This window comes from Falco biarmicus, chromosome 12 (genome assembly GCF_023638135.1).
Source record: "Falco biarmicus isolate bFalBia1 chromosome 12, bFalBia1.pri, whole genome shotgun sequence".
Lineage (NCBI taxonomy): Eukaryota > Metazoa > Chordata > Aves > Falconiformes > Falconidae > Falco > Falco biarmicus.
The window spans coordinates 11839048-11854308 of record NC_079299.1 but is presented as its reverse complement, the minus strand read 5'-3'; the positions used below and the strand labels follow the sequence as shown (position 1 = coordinate 11854308).

The 15261-nt window shown below is 38.8% G+C and overlaps 1 protein-coding gene across 3 annotated transcripts in view; it reads right to left on the bottom strand.

Moving 5' to 3' along the window:
* LPGAT1 (lysophosphatidylglycerol acyltransferase 1) overlaps nucleotides 1-15261 on the bottom strand; it is a 67167-nt gene that overhangs the window by 36483 nt on the left and 15423 nt on the right. For all 3 annotated transcript variants that reach the window (XM_056357349.1, XM_056357350.1, XM_056357351.1), the window contains one exon: nucleotides 1970-2088. In XM_056357349.1, coding sequence (XP_056213324.1) covers nucleotides 1970-2088 — 119 coding nt within the window. The remainder of the gene's footprint in view (nucleotides 1-1969; nucleotides 2089-15261) is intronic.

Sequence of the window (15261 nt, the reverse complement as noted above, 5' to 3'; positions counted from 1 at the left end):
CCAGTCCAGTCCTTTCATAAAAATCAGAACTTCTACCAAGTTCCACTTCCCTAATAAGAGATTGTGTTTTTCCTATTCACATAAGTGAACCTGAAAGACAACAAATGTCTTAACACATGTGTTTGAGTTTACAGCTTAGTGAGATTAAGTTTGCTTAAAACAGATAGGCTATACTATCGTTTGTATGTAAGAATTTATAAAATACTAGAAAAAAAAAAATACCATCACAGCTCCTGACATGGCCCTTAGGAAATATTGTCAAGTTGCAAATACATTTCAATTATTCTACCTCACTACACAGAAAAATATAGAACTTCAAATCAAACACTTCCAATGTCTTAAATCAACATTCTTTAAAAAGCAGCATTAACCAGTAAGCGCTTGCAGATTACTCCTGTTTTCAGTCTGTACTGGCTTGCAAAAGCAAGCAGGAGAAATTTTGGACTGGCACAGGAAGGTGGTCTTCCTAGTTCTGCCTAGTTCTTCCAGAGGCCACCTTTGGTAAACTGTTTTACTACTTTGTATGCCCTTCTGTGTGAACTGGAAGCAAGCCTTTCACCTACATCACCATCTACATTCACTGAAACTTACTCTGTCTTGACTGGAACTTTCTAGCTATGGAGTCAAACAGGATAAATACAGCTTAGTATACACCATGACATAGATGAGTCAAGGAAGCTCTATGGTATTTAAAACACCTGAGACATCAATATTTAAGATTATATGCAATACATATCCACAGAACCATGCCCTCACAGTCATATCTTTATCACAAGATTGTCCTATGCATAATTTTGATGAAGGGAATTAAAGAGTGTTTATTCTGTCATTCTGCTCGTTGGGGTACAGTACAGAATACCATATATATCCGACCTCCTCAATTCTAAAAGAAATAAAAGCAATTAGAAGTACTTTTAAAATGAAGTCTTCTTTAGGCTACAGTAGAAAGAAAAATCAGTCTTTGCTCAATCTTGAGTGCCATTTTCTTTTTTTTTTTTAGGTTTTTTATTTTTTTAAATCAGCTCTGCTGTCATAAGTAAGATCTGGGAAAATTCCTCAAAAATGTTAAAACACTGGTAGAGATACAGTGTATCCACAACCTATGTTAATATATATTAAGAAAACCAGTGCCAGTTACAAGTTGTGCAGATGCAACAAAAAGCAGTTGGTTTTCCTTGTTTCTTCACCATGTTGTTGCAGAAAAGACAACAACTCTAAGGCAAATACAGCTGATGCACTTTTTCACCTTGCCAGCTATGTTTCCCACCCTTTGTAACCTAATCATACATATCCCTTTCCTCCTGACTGGCACATAAATTTAATCTCCTGTTTAGATCCCATACTCTAGTTTCCAGCACTACACTCTCTAGACGTGGAATTTTCTGAACAGTAATGTGCAAAAAAACCCTGACATTAGTTGCACCTCTCACCGAGAAATGCTTAAGAGTTTCTGAAATAAGAGTTCAAGCAATTTTGACCTTAACTAGTCTTAGCTTAGCTTGGACATGCCCTCATAGGGAAGTCACTTCCAGTTTCAAAATACCATGCATAACTTGCTTCTAACTCAAGAGAAAAATTCCATGCTAGAATAAAGTCGTAACCAAGAAGCTAGATCTGTGCTGGTCTGAACAAAGCTGGCCTGAGTTGCATATGGGCATGAGGTGAAAGGAGAAAGTCAAGTAAACTGCAAAGAGATCTGCTTCCCTCTGTGTTAAGCTAGACTGAATGCACACTGACTCACCTCATATTAGACCCTCAAAGGCAACATTTATGGTCTAAAACATTCTCCAAGTTACGGGCTGTCACATTAAACCAAGTCTAAAGAAAAAGCTTCTCATTCAGGACTCTGAGACTACTTGGTGGATTAACACACAGAAGTCAGTCACCAGTACCGCACACAGATTGCAAGCACACCCACGGTAACAGATCACATACGCAAAACCTATCCCACTCCCCAGTTGTAGCCTACCGTGCCTTTATCCTGAAGGCACATCATCAGAGTGCAGACGTCACCTGTTGCTTGATGGTTCACCAGTACCATGGCTTCATCTTCTGATACTGCTTTAACATCATCACCCCATTCCACTACTATTAAAAAAAAAAAAAAAATAAATAAATTTTACAGTGACCAAATGGAAATTCTACTATCAACAAAAGAAAAAACCCAAAGACCCCACACCCAGACAATTATAATAAAGAAACCTACATGCTACATGTCAATTTAAATTGTCACACAGCATAAGATAGGAATATTAGCAAGACCATTTTTCCAAGCAGAGGGTATTCAGCTTAGTTTTAAATCACATGCACAGAATAAGAACAAAACAAAAATACTCTACCAGAACATATGCACAGAGATCAATCTTCTTGTGTCATTACACCATTCTATATTTAGGGTCTCAAAATTACATAAGCTTTTGACCCAGCTTTCAAATTCAACTGTCTCAACTCATCATATTTAAAAAAACAAAACCAAACGTGATGTCAATTTTATTTTTACACTTAGCAAGTTTGTTTCCTTTCTACACTTACTATTATTAAGCTACTCCAGTAAAACCGAAACAAAACATCTGTAGTTGGATCATTAGATTAAAACGCTACATTAAAGAAACCCAGTAATTCAAATCTAAACAAGTTAGCAATAGGCAAGATAGTGGGTTCAGAAACTGCTGCTCAGATGACAGAAACTATTAGTCACTGTTTTGTAGACCAGAGACTCCAGAGGCAAGAATGATGTCAGTAGGAAGCTACAGCTGTTGATCATCTAACATTCACACTGACTAGCAAAAACATGATGAGGTAAGGAAAAAAAATAAAAATTTGCTAGTTCCACCTTCACAAAATAACTAAGTAGAGAAAATGAAGGCTGCCTCCCAAAGAAGAACACGGGATGGAAAACTAGAAAAAGTCAGTCATAAATTAAAAACCAGAATATGCCTGATGCTGTTATTGGGGCAAAGAGACAAGCAAGTAGAGTCTGGCCCTCTTCAATAAGAAGGATGGCTACTGCAGTGCAGGGGAAAGGGAAAGGATGGGCAGGCAGAGTAGCTCTGTGAAGTTCAAAAGGAAAAGTACAATGCATTGCCCATGCACGTAGGGCATCATTATTTTTCTGTTTGTTCAGTATTTCTTACCAGCTAATATTTTCATTTCTGACACGAAAGGAAATACTTCACCTCCACTGCTGAATCTTTAGTACGGTTATTAACAGGTCCCCAGGCAGTGAACGACTCCCATCACAGGATAATTAATTAATTTACTATCTGTCTTTTAAGCAGTGGTTTAACCAATACAAAAGCAGTAGGCTACACACCAAAGAAAAGAAGCAATAATCCATGCATAGCTCCCCTGTTCTTGCAGAAATCCAATTAGCATCACACCTTTGAAAGCTGCCACTTCCATTATTTTGTAATTGCTCCTGATTTAGTACTGAATTGAGACTTGAACACCCCATAAAAAAATAAAACGCTGTATTTGGTTACAAGTACATAGAATCAGGCTAGACATATGAAGGCGGGAGGACTATTCATTCCATAATGTCCAATCTCCTTTCCTTTCCCCAGGCAAGCTAAGCACAGATCCTTTCTTATTTTTCTCAACATGAACTTGGAAGATCCCCCTTATCCCTCCTCCTCGATTACAATCCAATTCCCTCCCATGTCCTCCCTAACTCCCTGGAAGTTGGAAAATGCCTGGTCATGGCAGTCATAGTTGACCGTGCACCCTCCTTAACAAGTTTTTAACATATCTACCTATGTCAGCACCCCACAAGGCAAGAAACTAAGATGAAACCAGAATTGTTTTAAAGGGAAATGAACCAACCGCCTACTGATTTTGAAACTGTTACTTCAGTGTCTTTATTAAGCAGCCAATATACAATAGTTTTACTGAACTGTGGCTTTCCAAAAGTAATAAAAACTAAGTACTGAATACATTAAGCATCTGCAAAATAAGTTCTCTCACAAGTATCTAACTATTTCCAAATACAATTATTTGTAGATCACTCAGAGGGAAAAAAAGGGATTACTTTACTATAGATACTTCCCTGGGATGTATCAATTTCTACTAGTATTTATTTCTACTGTAGAGCAGTTTAAAAAGAAACTATTTTTAATCTTCAAAAGTGTTTCACAGATCCAGCTTTCTGAATGATTGAAATAAAGGTCACGACTGAAAAAAATGTAGACCATGAGAAGCAGCACGCAATTGAAAAGAACTAAAGAGAAGAACTTATGAAGCTTAATTTGCTATAAAAAAGTACATTTTTAGCATACTAGGTGAAGACTAATGCCTGACTTTGAAACTTTCAGATAGGCCCCAGTCAAAGAAAAGCAGGGGAAAAAAAGCTTCTGCTGCTACCTAGAGTATTTTAGAGTATTTTACACACATACTTTTGTTAAAACAAGAGGGTAAAAGCACACAGCCTGCTTACAAGGCACTAACAAGTTTCAGCTGAGTAGTAGCAAAAAGGCAGGCTCTGTTATCCCACCCCAAATGCAAGGTAACAAAAAAAAGAAAAAAAAAGGTTTGATTTAATTCTTTAAATTTACTTATTCTATTCATTTTATCTAGCAACTGGCCAGGCTAACAGCTCAACTTCCACAGCTCAGCTGACAGGCAGTAAGTTATTAAATCACAGTGATTCAGCTGGACATCCTCTAGTTTCTTTTCCCTCTGTCATTTCTCCTCAGGCAATCGGGCTGTCTCTTGTGCTTAGTAACACTTTATAGTCAATTGATTGACCTGATTATCAAGGAGAAAAGAATCAGTTTGTGCAAGTCCTTCACAGAGCATTTCTGGATCAGAAACACAACAGCAAACCACAAAAGTGCAGAAAAACCACTGCCATTACCACAACTGTTTAAAGAAGAAAAGAAACCCCTTAAATACCTAGAATTTTAAGTTCACAGTGTCCCTTTAAACTCTGGGGAGGGAATAAATGTCTTCGATTTTCTCACCACACAAATTTTCAAATGGAGCACCTTTTGCTTTAAGAAATACTTGTGCTATTACATTCCTCCACTGCAGTTGGAAACATTCAAATCAAGACCTCAGCTGCATGGCAACAGAACCAGGAACACTGCTTTGCTCCACTGTAACAAGACAAAAAACAGTTCAAAGACAAATATTTGTCACTCGGGGCCTGAAAACCAGCAAACATTCCTCCATGGCCTCCTTCTATGGCCAGGGCATGTTTTATCAGGATATTGGTTCTATGTCTACAGCCTCGCAATAGTTAAGATTTCTGCAAATGCAGTTTAACATAGTGAAATAACGTGAAGGAAGGAAAGAGAGGAAATCAGTATAACATGGCGATTTGAAATCATGGTAAACCCAGTACCAAGAAAAATCTGGTAATCCGGGTTAGTAACGACATCTTTTACCCACAAGATAGAGACAGAAGTGGCTTAGCTGTTAGAGATACTTCATTTGTACTTAGTGTTGTAAGCAAAGGGCTTCTCCAGGAGAGGATGAAGTCAAGTTTACTTGCAATTGCATGTGCCGTAAGACAAAAAGATTTTTCTTTCACTTATAAAAGTCATCCAAGATGTACACACATCTCTAAAACATCAAGAAAGTATTTCATATAATGAGCTGCAAACTGAGTTTTTATGAGCTAATCCTTGCAGGGCTTAAAGAAGAAGCAGCAGCAATAAAAGAGGTTTTTTTCCACATTTTTGCTCAACTATTACACATCTAAATGTAGCTATTGAGAGCTCTTAGAACACTTGGCTGCTTTGTAATCATGTCCTTAACATAGCTGTGTGCATGTAAGTGATGCTATGAATAAATATTCAAGCGCTTTAATTGCAGTGTGTCATTAGACTGGGCAAATGACTACTCTGTTAACTCCCAATTTAGTAGATTTTACACTTTTGAATATACCTGGCAAGAACGGTGGTCTAGTATTCTGCACAGTTGCCTAGCAATTAATACGAGCTACTTCATTTTGCACACTGCATTTTAAAACTTAAAAAATGTTTGACATTTTTGACTGTCTCTTATTCACTATAGTTAACAGTTTAACTCCAGTGTGTGCTGTAAGAATTGGCATAAATTTTATTGGTATCTTAACAACATAAGGTCTAATGAATACCTGGGGTTATTGTTTCAAAACATATTGAGTTTTAACTTCGTATTTCTCAGCTGGGGGTTGATGACGACACACCTCCTGCCAGAAATTTCTACAGCGATTAGGAAATGGGCAGTGAAGGAACCAGATGCAATTCCTATAGTAGCATTATCTAAATCTAAAAGCTACAGTATTAATCCCATAAACAAAAAACATGAAAAGACTGTTGCTTTATGGCAAGGTCAGGGAATTTTAAGTGTTCTAACCACAATTATTAAACCCCCCAAGCTCATAAAACAGCTAGATAAATCACCTGAAAGTTATGATATACGTAAACATATAATTGATTTGAATATCCAATTTTCCCTTTAGATTTGAGTCTACAAACAATATTCATCACTTCCTCTAGAAACTGGAGAAGAACTTTTACTCCAAAACATTCACCCACTTAGTTCATTTTTCTTCTCATCTTCTCATCACTTGCCTCCATGAGGCAAGGCTTCAAGAAAATCTTTTCCAAGAAGTTGCAGGTTGGTAACACTTGGAACTGAACGGTACCACCTTCCGTCAATGACTTGGAAACTTTCAGTAACAGAAAGTGCATTATTAATGGACAGATCTCTTTGCTTTCTCAAAAGCCACCCTTCTTTCTAAAAGAAGGAACGTTATTATTAGGTATTCAAACAGTGACTGTAACTCATGACAACCAGGTTTCTACGTTTTAAACGTTCCTCCTCATACTCAAGCATTTGTGTTTGGCAAGTTGCAACCCTGCTTTACTGTTATTCACAAGTGGCTCATCAAAGTATGTTTTAGCTAGAGTAGCTATGTGCAGTTGTTAAACTCATTTGTCTCTCCTTTATAGATGGGATTCTTTGATAGCTGGCAATAAGAAATCCCAGAAGTGATGCCAAAGGTTAAGTATTACTTCACACATCTAGACCACATTAAATAAAAAAATAATAATAAAAAAAGACGACAGACAGGCTAAAGGTGTTTTTAGTCCTTAACAAAAAGGTTAAAGGTTGGCTACAGTGAAAAAAAGGAAAACAAACAACGGACTAAGCAAATCAGCAGCTAGTTTTTTTTACATTTATTAAGCATGTACTTTAGGGTTATAAGATGCTTAAAATCACCTATATAAAATCAGACACATACTACTGGAGAGAGAAAAACAGCTCTTCCTATCCCACCCGTTCCTTCCGAAATTCATACTGCCGAGGAAACCTGCATGTATTGTCTCTAGGTACACAGAAGACATACAGGTGATCAATAAAAGTACAATCCAGGAAAGGAGGGAAAGAACATTCAGACAACATATCTCATTAAACACAGCTTCACTTAATGCACTTAATGTGTTATCTTTCTTTTCCTATTAAATAATGTACCTTAATAACAAAAGTATTTTTAATTTCCATGCTATTACAATATGCACAACTTAAGGTTGTGGATATACAGTTTCAAACAAGAATTTGATACCAAAAAAGTATCTTTTACAGCCAGCTTGATTCAGACTTTTATGATGATAAACTGACCTGCACTGAAAATTTTTTCCTTTTACCTGCATCAAGAGAAATGCTTGTCATAGAGAAGTCAGAGAAGCAGCAGCAGCTGGGGAAAAGAAGCCTGCAAATAAAGGAAATTGTTCCTACAGTACATGTTACTAAACCAGGGCTGGGTTCAAGATGTCCCCATCACCACCTCCATTTTTCTGTGACAAATCACTTTGCACACCTCTACATTTCATTGTAGGAAACAATGCACATTTTCTTTTGCTTTCAGTTCCATTCCTCTTAGCTTCCACCCTCTCTTTCTGCAGTGTACAGTGTACAGATCTGCTTTGTGGAGAAGAGGACTTCAGAAGTCACAATATTTATGCCCTAAAGTCAACCCACACTCTTACTTCCATTAAATGACAAATAAGAGGTGTTAAAAGCAGGAGACAATTACAACAAAGACGCTCCGGCTCTTTCATCTTTCTAACCAACCCAAGAACCACATCTTTCTTAAAGGACAGCGGTTCCTTTTGGAAATAGGCCCTAGCAATGACTGCTTTTGAAGATTGACTTAATTTTCCTGGAGTGCATGTTCAAGACCTCATGGGTACAGTTTGCTTGAGTTCTATAATTCCCTGGCACAAGAGATGATGCTTGTGGCTGAAAAAAGGGCTCCTTTTACCCATATGTGACTGAGAATCAATAAAAGTGAAACCTTAGCTCACCCTCAGTGAAGTGAACTTCTTCCACTGACTTTGGTGCAGGCAACATCACTTGAAGAGCCTCACCTCTTTACAATCACACTAGACGAGCAGTTTATATGGTAAGAAAAATTTTAAAGTTAACAAATTCTGTCAGGATACACAAGCTATGCTCCTACAGATATTTAAGGAATAGTTCTAATGTATTTTAAGTCTTACAACAACACATCTTTCACTGGACATAGGCTCCATATTTCGCTGGAGGTCTCCAACAGCTATTTTATGCCATTCCCACAACACTGCTTAAATTGCAGAGGCACCAACGTCCCACAGCTTGTAATTCTGATCATCCAAACTGGAACCCCAGTTGCATATGGTGGTTACTGCTTTCAAGGAGTGGTACAAGAGACTCCGTGTTCGTAGCCACACAGGCATATGTGGACCGTGAAACATGAAGATTGTGATTGATGTCAGCTTTCATGACTGTGCTGGTAATAAACTGTAGCAGCCGAGAAGTAACTCCACTGTGTTTTGCTGCTTCTATTATTAGAAAAGCAACTGCAAGACTGAAGAATGGGATGAAGTGCTGAAATCCTTTTGAAGTACCTCAAGCTCATGAGTCAGACCACTTGCAGAAGGAGCAAGCTGTACAGCACATTCCTCCTTGGTGACAGATAAAATACATTAACTACCCAGAGGAACATCAATGCATTCATGAAATAATATCCTAATGCTCTAATACCTTACATACTACAGATGTTATAATCGCCAGAAAAAAAAAAGTTTGTTTGAAGCCTAGAAAAAGGAAAAGCAAAACAATGGGGCAGTCTTGCGGTTTTTTTCCCACAATGAAAGAAGACTTTTTTATATTTTTAACACACTTAGAAACACCAGAACAACATGTAAAGCTTAAGGGATACTAAAAATCAAATAGTCAGGCCTGAAAGTTAAAAACAACTCTAAGTTTCCAAGTACGCACAAAAAATTACCTAGTTAGAAGCACACTGTCATCAAAGTCCTCAAAAGACAGAAGAATCTGAACCAATGGTAAGTGTACTTCAGATTAACTGCTATCACTTCAGCTCATATTTAAAGTTGATACTCAGTACCATTTTGGTCATTCTTAGTTACACAGCGGAAGGAAACACTCTCAATCTATGTATAAATATGTTTATTTCCAATATCAAATAAAGACAAAGTTTACAGGACTATCTTTGAGATTATCATAACCCCCAAAAAGGTATATAAGCTAAAGATGGCCTTTTTCTGGTTAAAAAGCTTCTAATGACCAAAAAGATGAAACACCATAAGTGACAGAGGGAAAGAAACATATTTCTGTAAAACAAGCATCGAAGAGACTCTCAATAGAAGGCTCTCAGGCAAGTTGTTACACAGAGCAGAGACAAGATTTACAGTTTACTAAGATCGTGCAATTTTCCATGGCAAGAAACCCCCTATGACAACCTGCAGGGCCACAAGACCACTTGTATGAAAAAATGTCCAATGAAAATTTGGTCCACAGATCTGCTCCCTAGACAGACACTATGGATTTGAAAATTTTAAGGAGAACCACCAAGGTTTTTTTACTAGTTTACACTTTCTGATACTCAAACTCAGGGTCAGCGACAATGATGGAAACACCACAGTCAATCCCCCAACACAAAGAGGTCCAGCACTTGCCCAAAGAGACCCTTTTTGTCAGACAAGGCCGGGAGCCCTACATTTCAGTCTCTTTACCTACAAGGATAATTTTTACAAGTGAGAAAAGATTCTCACCACTCAAGCACATGACTTTATATACTAAATCCACAGAACACTTCAATTTTTTTTTTAAATGCAAGAGCCAAACTCTTGCAGTTTCACCCCTAACAGTGATGTTTACTCTTAACAAGGTAGTCCAAATTAAAATTTGCTAAGTTGATACCACAGTCTTAAAAGTCCTATTCATTATACTGCATATATTGAAACTACTGTATTATCAGTATGGTTACAATGCAAATACAGTTTTTCTTTGAGCTTAGGATGTATCTGTAAGACTGCTTTATGGAAAACAGACTGGCTTTTCTAGAATTAGAAAGGTTACTTTGAAAACAGGGAAATTTCAGAATACAAAACCATTACAATTCAAGCACATTTCTCTTTGTAAAAGATTAAGTTCCAGAGAAGAGCAGCGAGAGGAGGAGTGTTTTTCTCTGATCAAAAAACATACCAGTGCAGCTGGGTAACTAAAAAATGCTACCAATACAGAGCTGGCTATTATTGTTACCCTTATCACTCTTTCAAGCCAAGGACAGTTGGCTGCAGCTCTGTATTTTTGATAACTTGAACCCAGCAGGTTACTACAGTACTTTACCCATACTCATCTGCCCCATCACTACTGCTGTGCAACTAACCAAACAGGAACAAAGTTGACAAGCAGGGTCTGACACATCAAAATACCAACAGACAGGAACAATTCAATAAAAGGGCCATGGTGTTTTTGTTTTTATTTTCCCTTTAAAAACTACAGGTCTCTTTAAAAAAAAATTCCATCTGCTGCATGAGATGGAGAACTTGTTCCCTCCTGGATTCAAGTCAGAACAAGTCACAGGTAGGCTTTCCCTCTATATACCTATATCTGAAAAGAATGAGAAATCAAACAAGAAGAAAGCAGAAGATTCCTTTAGAGCACACAAAAAGGAGTGAGTAAGCTAGTCTGCAATTCAGTATGTCAACAGTGGGACTTGAGCTTTAAGAAGGAAAGCTGCAGGAGAGAAAATCACCACTTCCAGCAGCACAAAGCCCTGCTGGAGTCCAGTCACTAGGGTTGTACCCTGGGGTCAATACTGATGAGACCAGTACTGTTTAACATCCTCATTAGCAGCCTGAATGATAGGACAGAGTGTACCCCCTCTACAAGTTTGCAGCAAGCTTGCAGGCAACACAGAACCAGGAGGAGTGGTCGATATGCCAGATGGTCATCCTGCCATTCAGAGGGATGCAGACAGGCTCGAGGAATGAGCCAAGAGGAAACTCAGGGAGTTCAGCAAGGGGAAGTGCTGAGCCCCACACCTAGGGAGAGGCTTTGCAGAAAAGGCCCGGGAGTCCTGGTGGACAAGCTGACCACAAGCCAGAAATGCATCCTCATGGTAGGGCAAACAATATCCTGGCCTGCATTAGGAAAAGCAGGTGGCCCCTCTCCTCTGCTCAGCACTGAGGCGGCTACATCTGGAGCACCAGGTCCAGTTCTGGGCTCCCCAGTACAATGTAACATGCAGACTTACTGGAGTGAGTCCAACAAAGGGTCACTGAGATGATTAGGGGACCGCGGAATCTTTCAAATGAGAAGAGGCTAAGAAAGCTGGGACTGTTCAGCCTGAAGAAGAAAAGACTTCAGGGGGGGAAATCTTACCCATGTGTAAGTACCTGACAAAGATGCAGGGAAAGAAGTACAGACTTAGCCAGACTCTTTCCTGCAGTACCCAGTGACAGGCTAAGAGGCAACAGGCACAAATTGAATTAACAGCATATCCCACTTCAATACAAGGGAAAAAAGAAGAAAAAATGTTTACCCTAAGAGTGGTTAAAGACTGGCACAGCTTGCACAGTGAGGTTGTGAAAGTGTCCATCCTTGGGGCTGTTCAAAACCTGTCCGGACGTGCACCTGCGGGCAACCTGTTCTATTTGACCTTGCTTTGAGCAGGGGGTTCGACTATATGATCCTCAGAGGTCCCTTCCAACCTAAACAATTCTGAGATTCTGTGATCGACAGCCTGACACCAGGAGGAAAACCACAATGCTAACATAATTCTTTCTTAGTGGATACCCTCAACTACAACAAAACCTACAATTTCACCCTGCGGCATGAAAAGCAGCAGCCTTTACAAGGCACATGTTGCAAATACAAACCGGCAAGTTTTTTCTGTCTTACTGCTGCAGAACTGCTGCAAAGACATAAATTTGAAGGATAGTTCAAACCTTAATAAGGAAAAAGCAGAGTATGATTCACCTGGGATCATCAGACTCAGGCAAAAAAGTAGGACAAGCAAGCAACAACCACAACAGTGATGCATTTTAGCCAGAATAAGCCACTGGGTTCACTGCTGTAAAATCTCGAGATCTTCATCCAAAAGGTAGAGATCTTCAGATCTTAATTTATACCTTTATCTGTATTTTTAGCTATATTATGAAATGCTATGGCAAATTAAACTAGTCTATTAAGACTGTTTTATCTGCAAGTCAAACATGAGGCGTGCATGCAGCTACATTGAAATTGAGCTACTTTTAGTTACTCAAACACCAAGACATTCATATTATTATTTAACAGTCAGATACAGCTACTGACATCTACTTAAATAGAAAATTTAAAGCTTAGAGTAATAAGAAATAAACAAAAAACCTTCCAACATATAAAGTGGGAATGCCTCAATTATTTCTCCTACTATCTTTATCTAAGGTATTTCTTGGTTTTCCTATTTTGAGCAAGTTGCTCTAATACTTGAGAAGCCAATGAAAGCCACTGCAACATTGTGAGGACATCTGTGCTGGTGGGGAAAAAAAAAAAAAACAAAAAAAAACCAGGAGGAGGGGTATGGGGTGGGTGGGCAAGCCAGCACAATCAGACCTATCAGAAGAAGATGGGATGATGGGGCAGCAAGCACCAGTTGGACTAGAATGAATCCTTAGGGAACTGTGGTCTGCTATGCTGGAAGACCTGCTGGGCAAGTCCAGTTGGCCCAATGTGCAAAGCATAACCAGCACGAGTCACCTAAGTTACCTTTGAAATTGCTATGAATTCCTTTTTAAAAACAAAACTTGTTAGTGGTCTTTTGAGCATAGCAAGCATAGAGTTTTGTCCTTTAAAAGAACATTAGAACACGTTAAAAACATGCAACCCCCTACTCTTCACCTTTTCCCTGCAAGTACAAGAGAAAGATAAATGTCCTTGCTATAAAAATTTTGTAGCCATGTGCCACAGACACTACAGAACCACTATTTAGTCAGGGACAGGGTGACAGTTTGATTTTTAGTAGGCATTGGATTTGTTTGGGGAAAACAAAGTAAAGAAAATATTTTCTCCCTAAGAGAGCATCCTGAAAGCACACCCTCTGTCCGCCACAGATCAAGTACTGCACCGTAACAATAACCTGAGCTGTCTTTGCAGAGTCAACTGCCTAGGCAGCAGAATTTACCCAGGGGCAGTATTACAAGCTACAATACTATTACTACAGTTTCCTTTTGAGTCACTGGCAATGGTATGCATTACTAATTTGATCCTGTTGCTTGTCTTTCCAGATGTGAAGTTCCCTGTCATGCCAGAGTCATTCATAAGGTACTTCACTTCCCTCAACTGTTAAGGTGGCTGGCTCAAAAAGTACAACCACCACACTTACAGCCTTAAAAAGCTAACAGAGAGGACAAAAGCAGAACTTCCCAGACAGGTTCCAGGGAAGACAGTGCCCAGAGAATACACCCAGGTTCATGGCCCTCAGCAAAAGGATACTTTTCAGATTGTGCAATCAACACCAAAAACCAGTATATCCAAACCAGGCGTGTGAAAAATCCCATTAGGGTAATGGTCTATGCAAAGCAATTATTGCAATAGCAGTCCTGTTCCTCCAGTGAGAGGACTACCTCTTTCAAAGCAGGGGGGAATGACCAAAACCTACTTTGTAGCCTCAGCTGTTAACTCTAAGAATCTTGATGCAAACTAGTTGGCCTACTGCAAGCTGGCTAAAACAAACTACTAATCAACAAGCCACTGTACAGGACCACAGCACTCCTAGTTTCCATTCGGCTGTTTGGCTGCTTATGCGGAGTTGCACACTGCACCACAGGACTTTCTATTAGGAATCAAGCTTTCTTATCCAGACAACAGAAACAGTCTGCACTGTGTAGTCCAGAATAATACCAGTGCTGGGGAAACTTGACAAAGACACCACTGAAAAAAAACCCGCACCAAGACAGATGCAAGACTTCAAATAAATAATTGAGGAAAATCTGTAATTCTGTTTCAAGAAGAAAATTATACACGAACACAGTCTTGATGGCTATAGAGAAATAAAGATAAGAATAACCTGTTACAACAAATAGGTAAGTAGGTGGATGTAACCCACACTAGGTATTTTGCTTTTGCTGTTGAAGTGGACAGATTCGAGTCCTTACTGCTTCTGGACAGCATATATAAGACCTGAAGGAACTTGTTACAAAAAGTATGTTCTGTGATAACAGCTGAACTGCCCAAAATGAACTCCTGATAAAGACTGCACAAAATTTTCGCTGTTATTTAAGAGGGAGCAAGCTCTATTACACAAAATTCTGCAAAAATTGCTGTTTGCCTGGCTCTTAAATTGAATAAATTAAAAAAAATCCAAACATTCCAGCCATACAGAAGATTCTGCTCCTACTTAATCTGAATTTCCAAGTCAAGTCAGTTACAAGTATGGCTTTAAACAGCAAGTAACGGGTGGCATACAGCAATGAACTTGCCCAGGAAGAGATGACCATTTCCTCACCCTTTTAAGATTTATGTATTGCAAGCTTCCTACACCATTTCAAGGAAACAGGAGCATCTAGCAAATTTTCAGATGTTTTTCCCAAAAAACACAACCGCAGAAATAACATGACACATTCAGCACTTACAACAAATATCCCAAGGCCACAGAATAGCAAGCCTCTCTGGGGACAGTAGAAGAATTCAACAGAACTTAGTTATTACCTGCTGCGTAAGGGACTGGAGAGGTTAGCTAGCAATGAAAAGACCTGAGTTGGAAGCCTCATTTCCATTTTTAACTGCAAGTTTTAAGTTACCATACATTTTGGGACCATAAACTTTTCAGAGCACTATATAACAGGCTCTTTCAGGTAAAAGACATGCCGAGTGCAAAAATTTGGCACTGGATTGCATAAAGAGGGAGAGCAACTTCCCATAGGAAGCTGATGAAGCACATTAATCTAGTGCATTTATATTATAGCCAGAGAAATAACTAATCAAGGGTTTTCTGGTACCCAT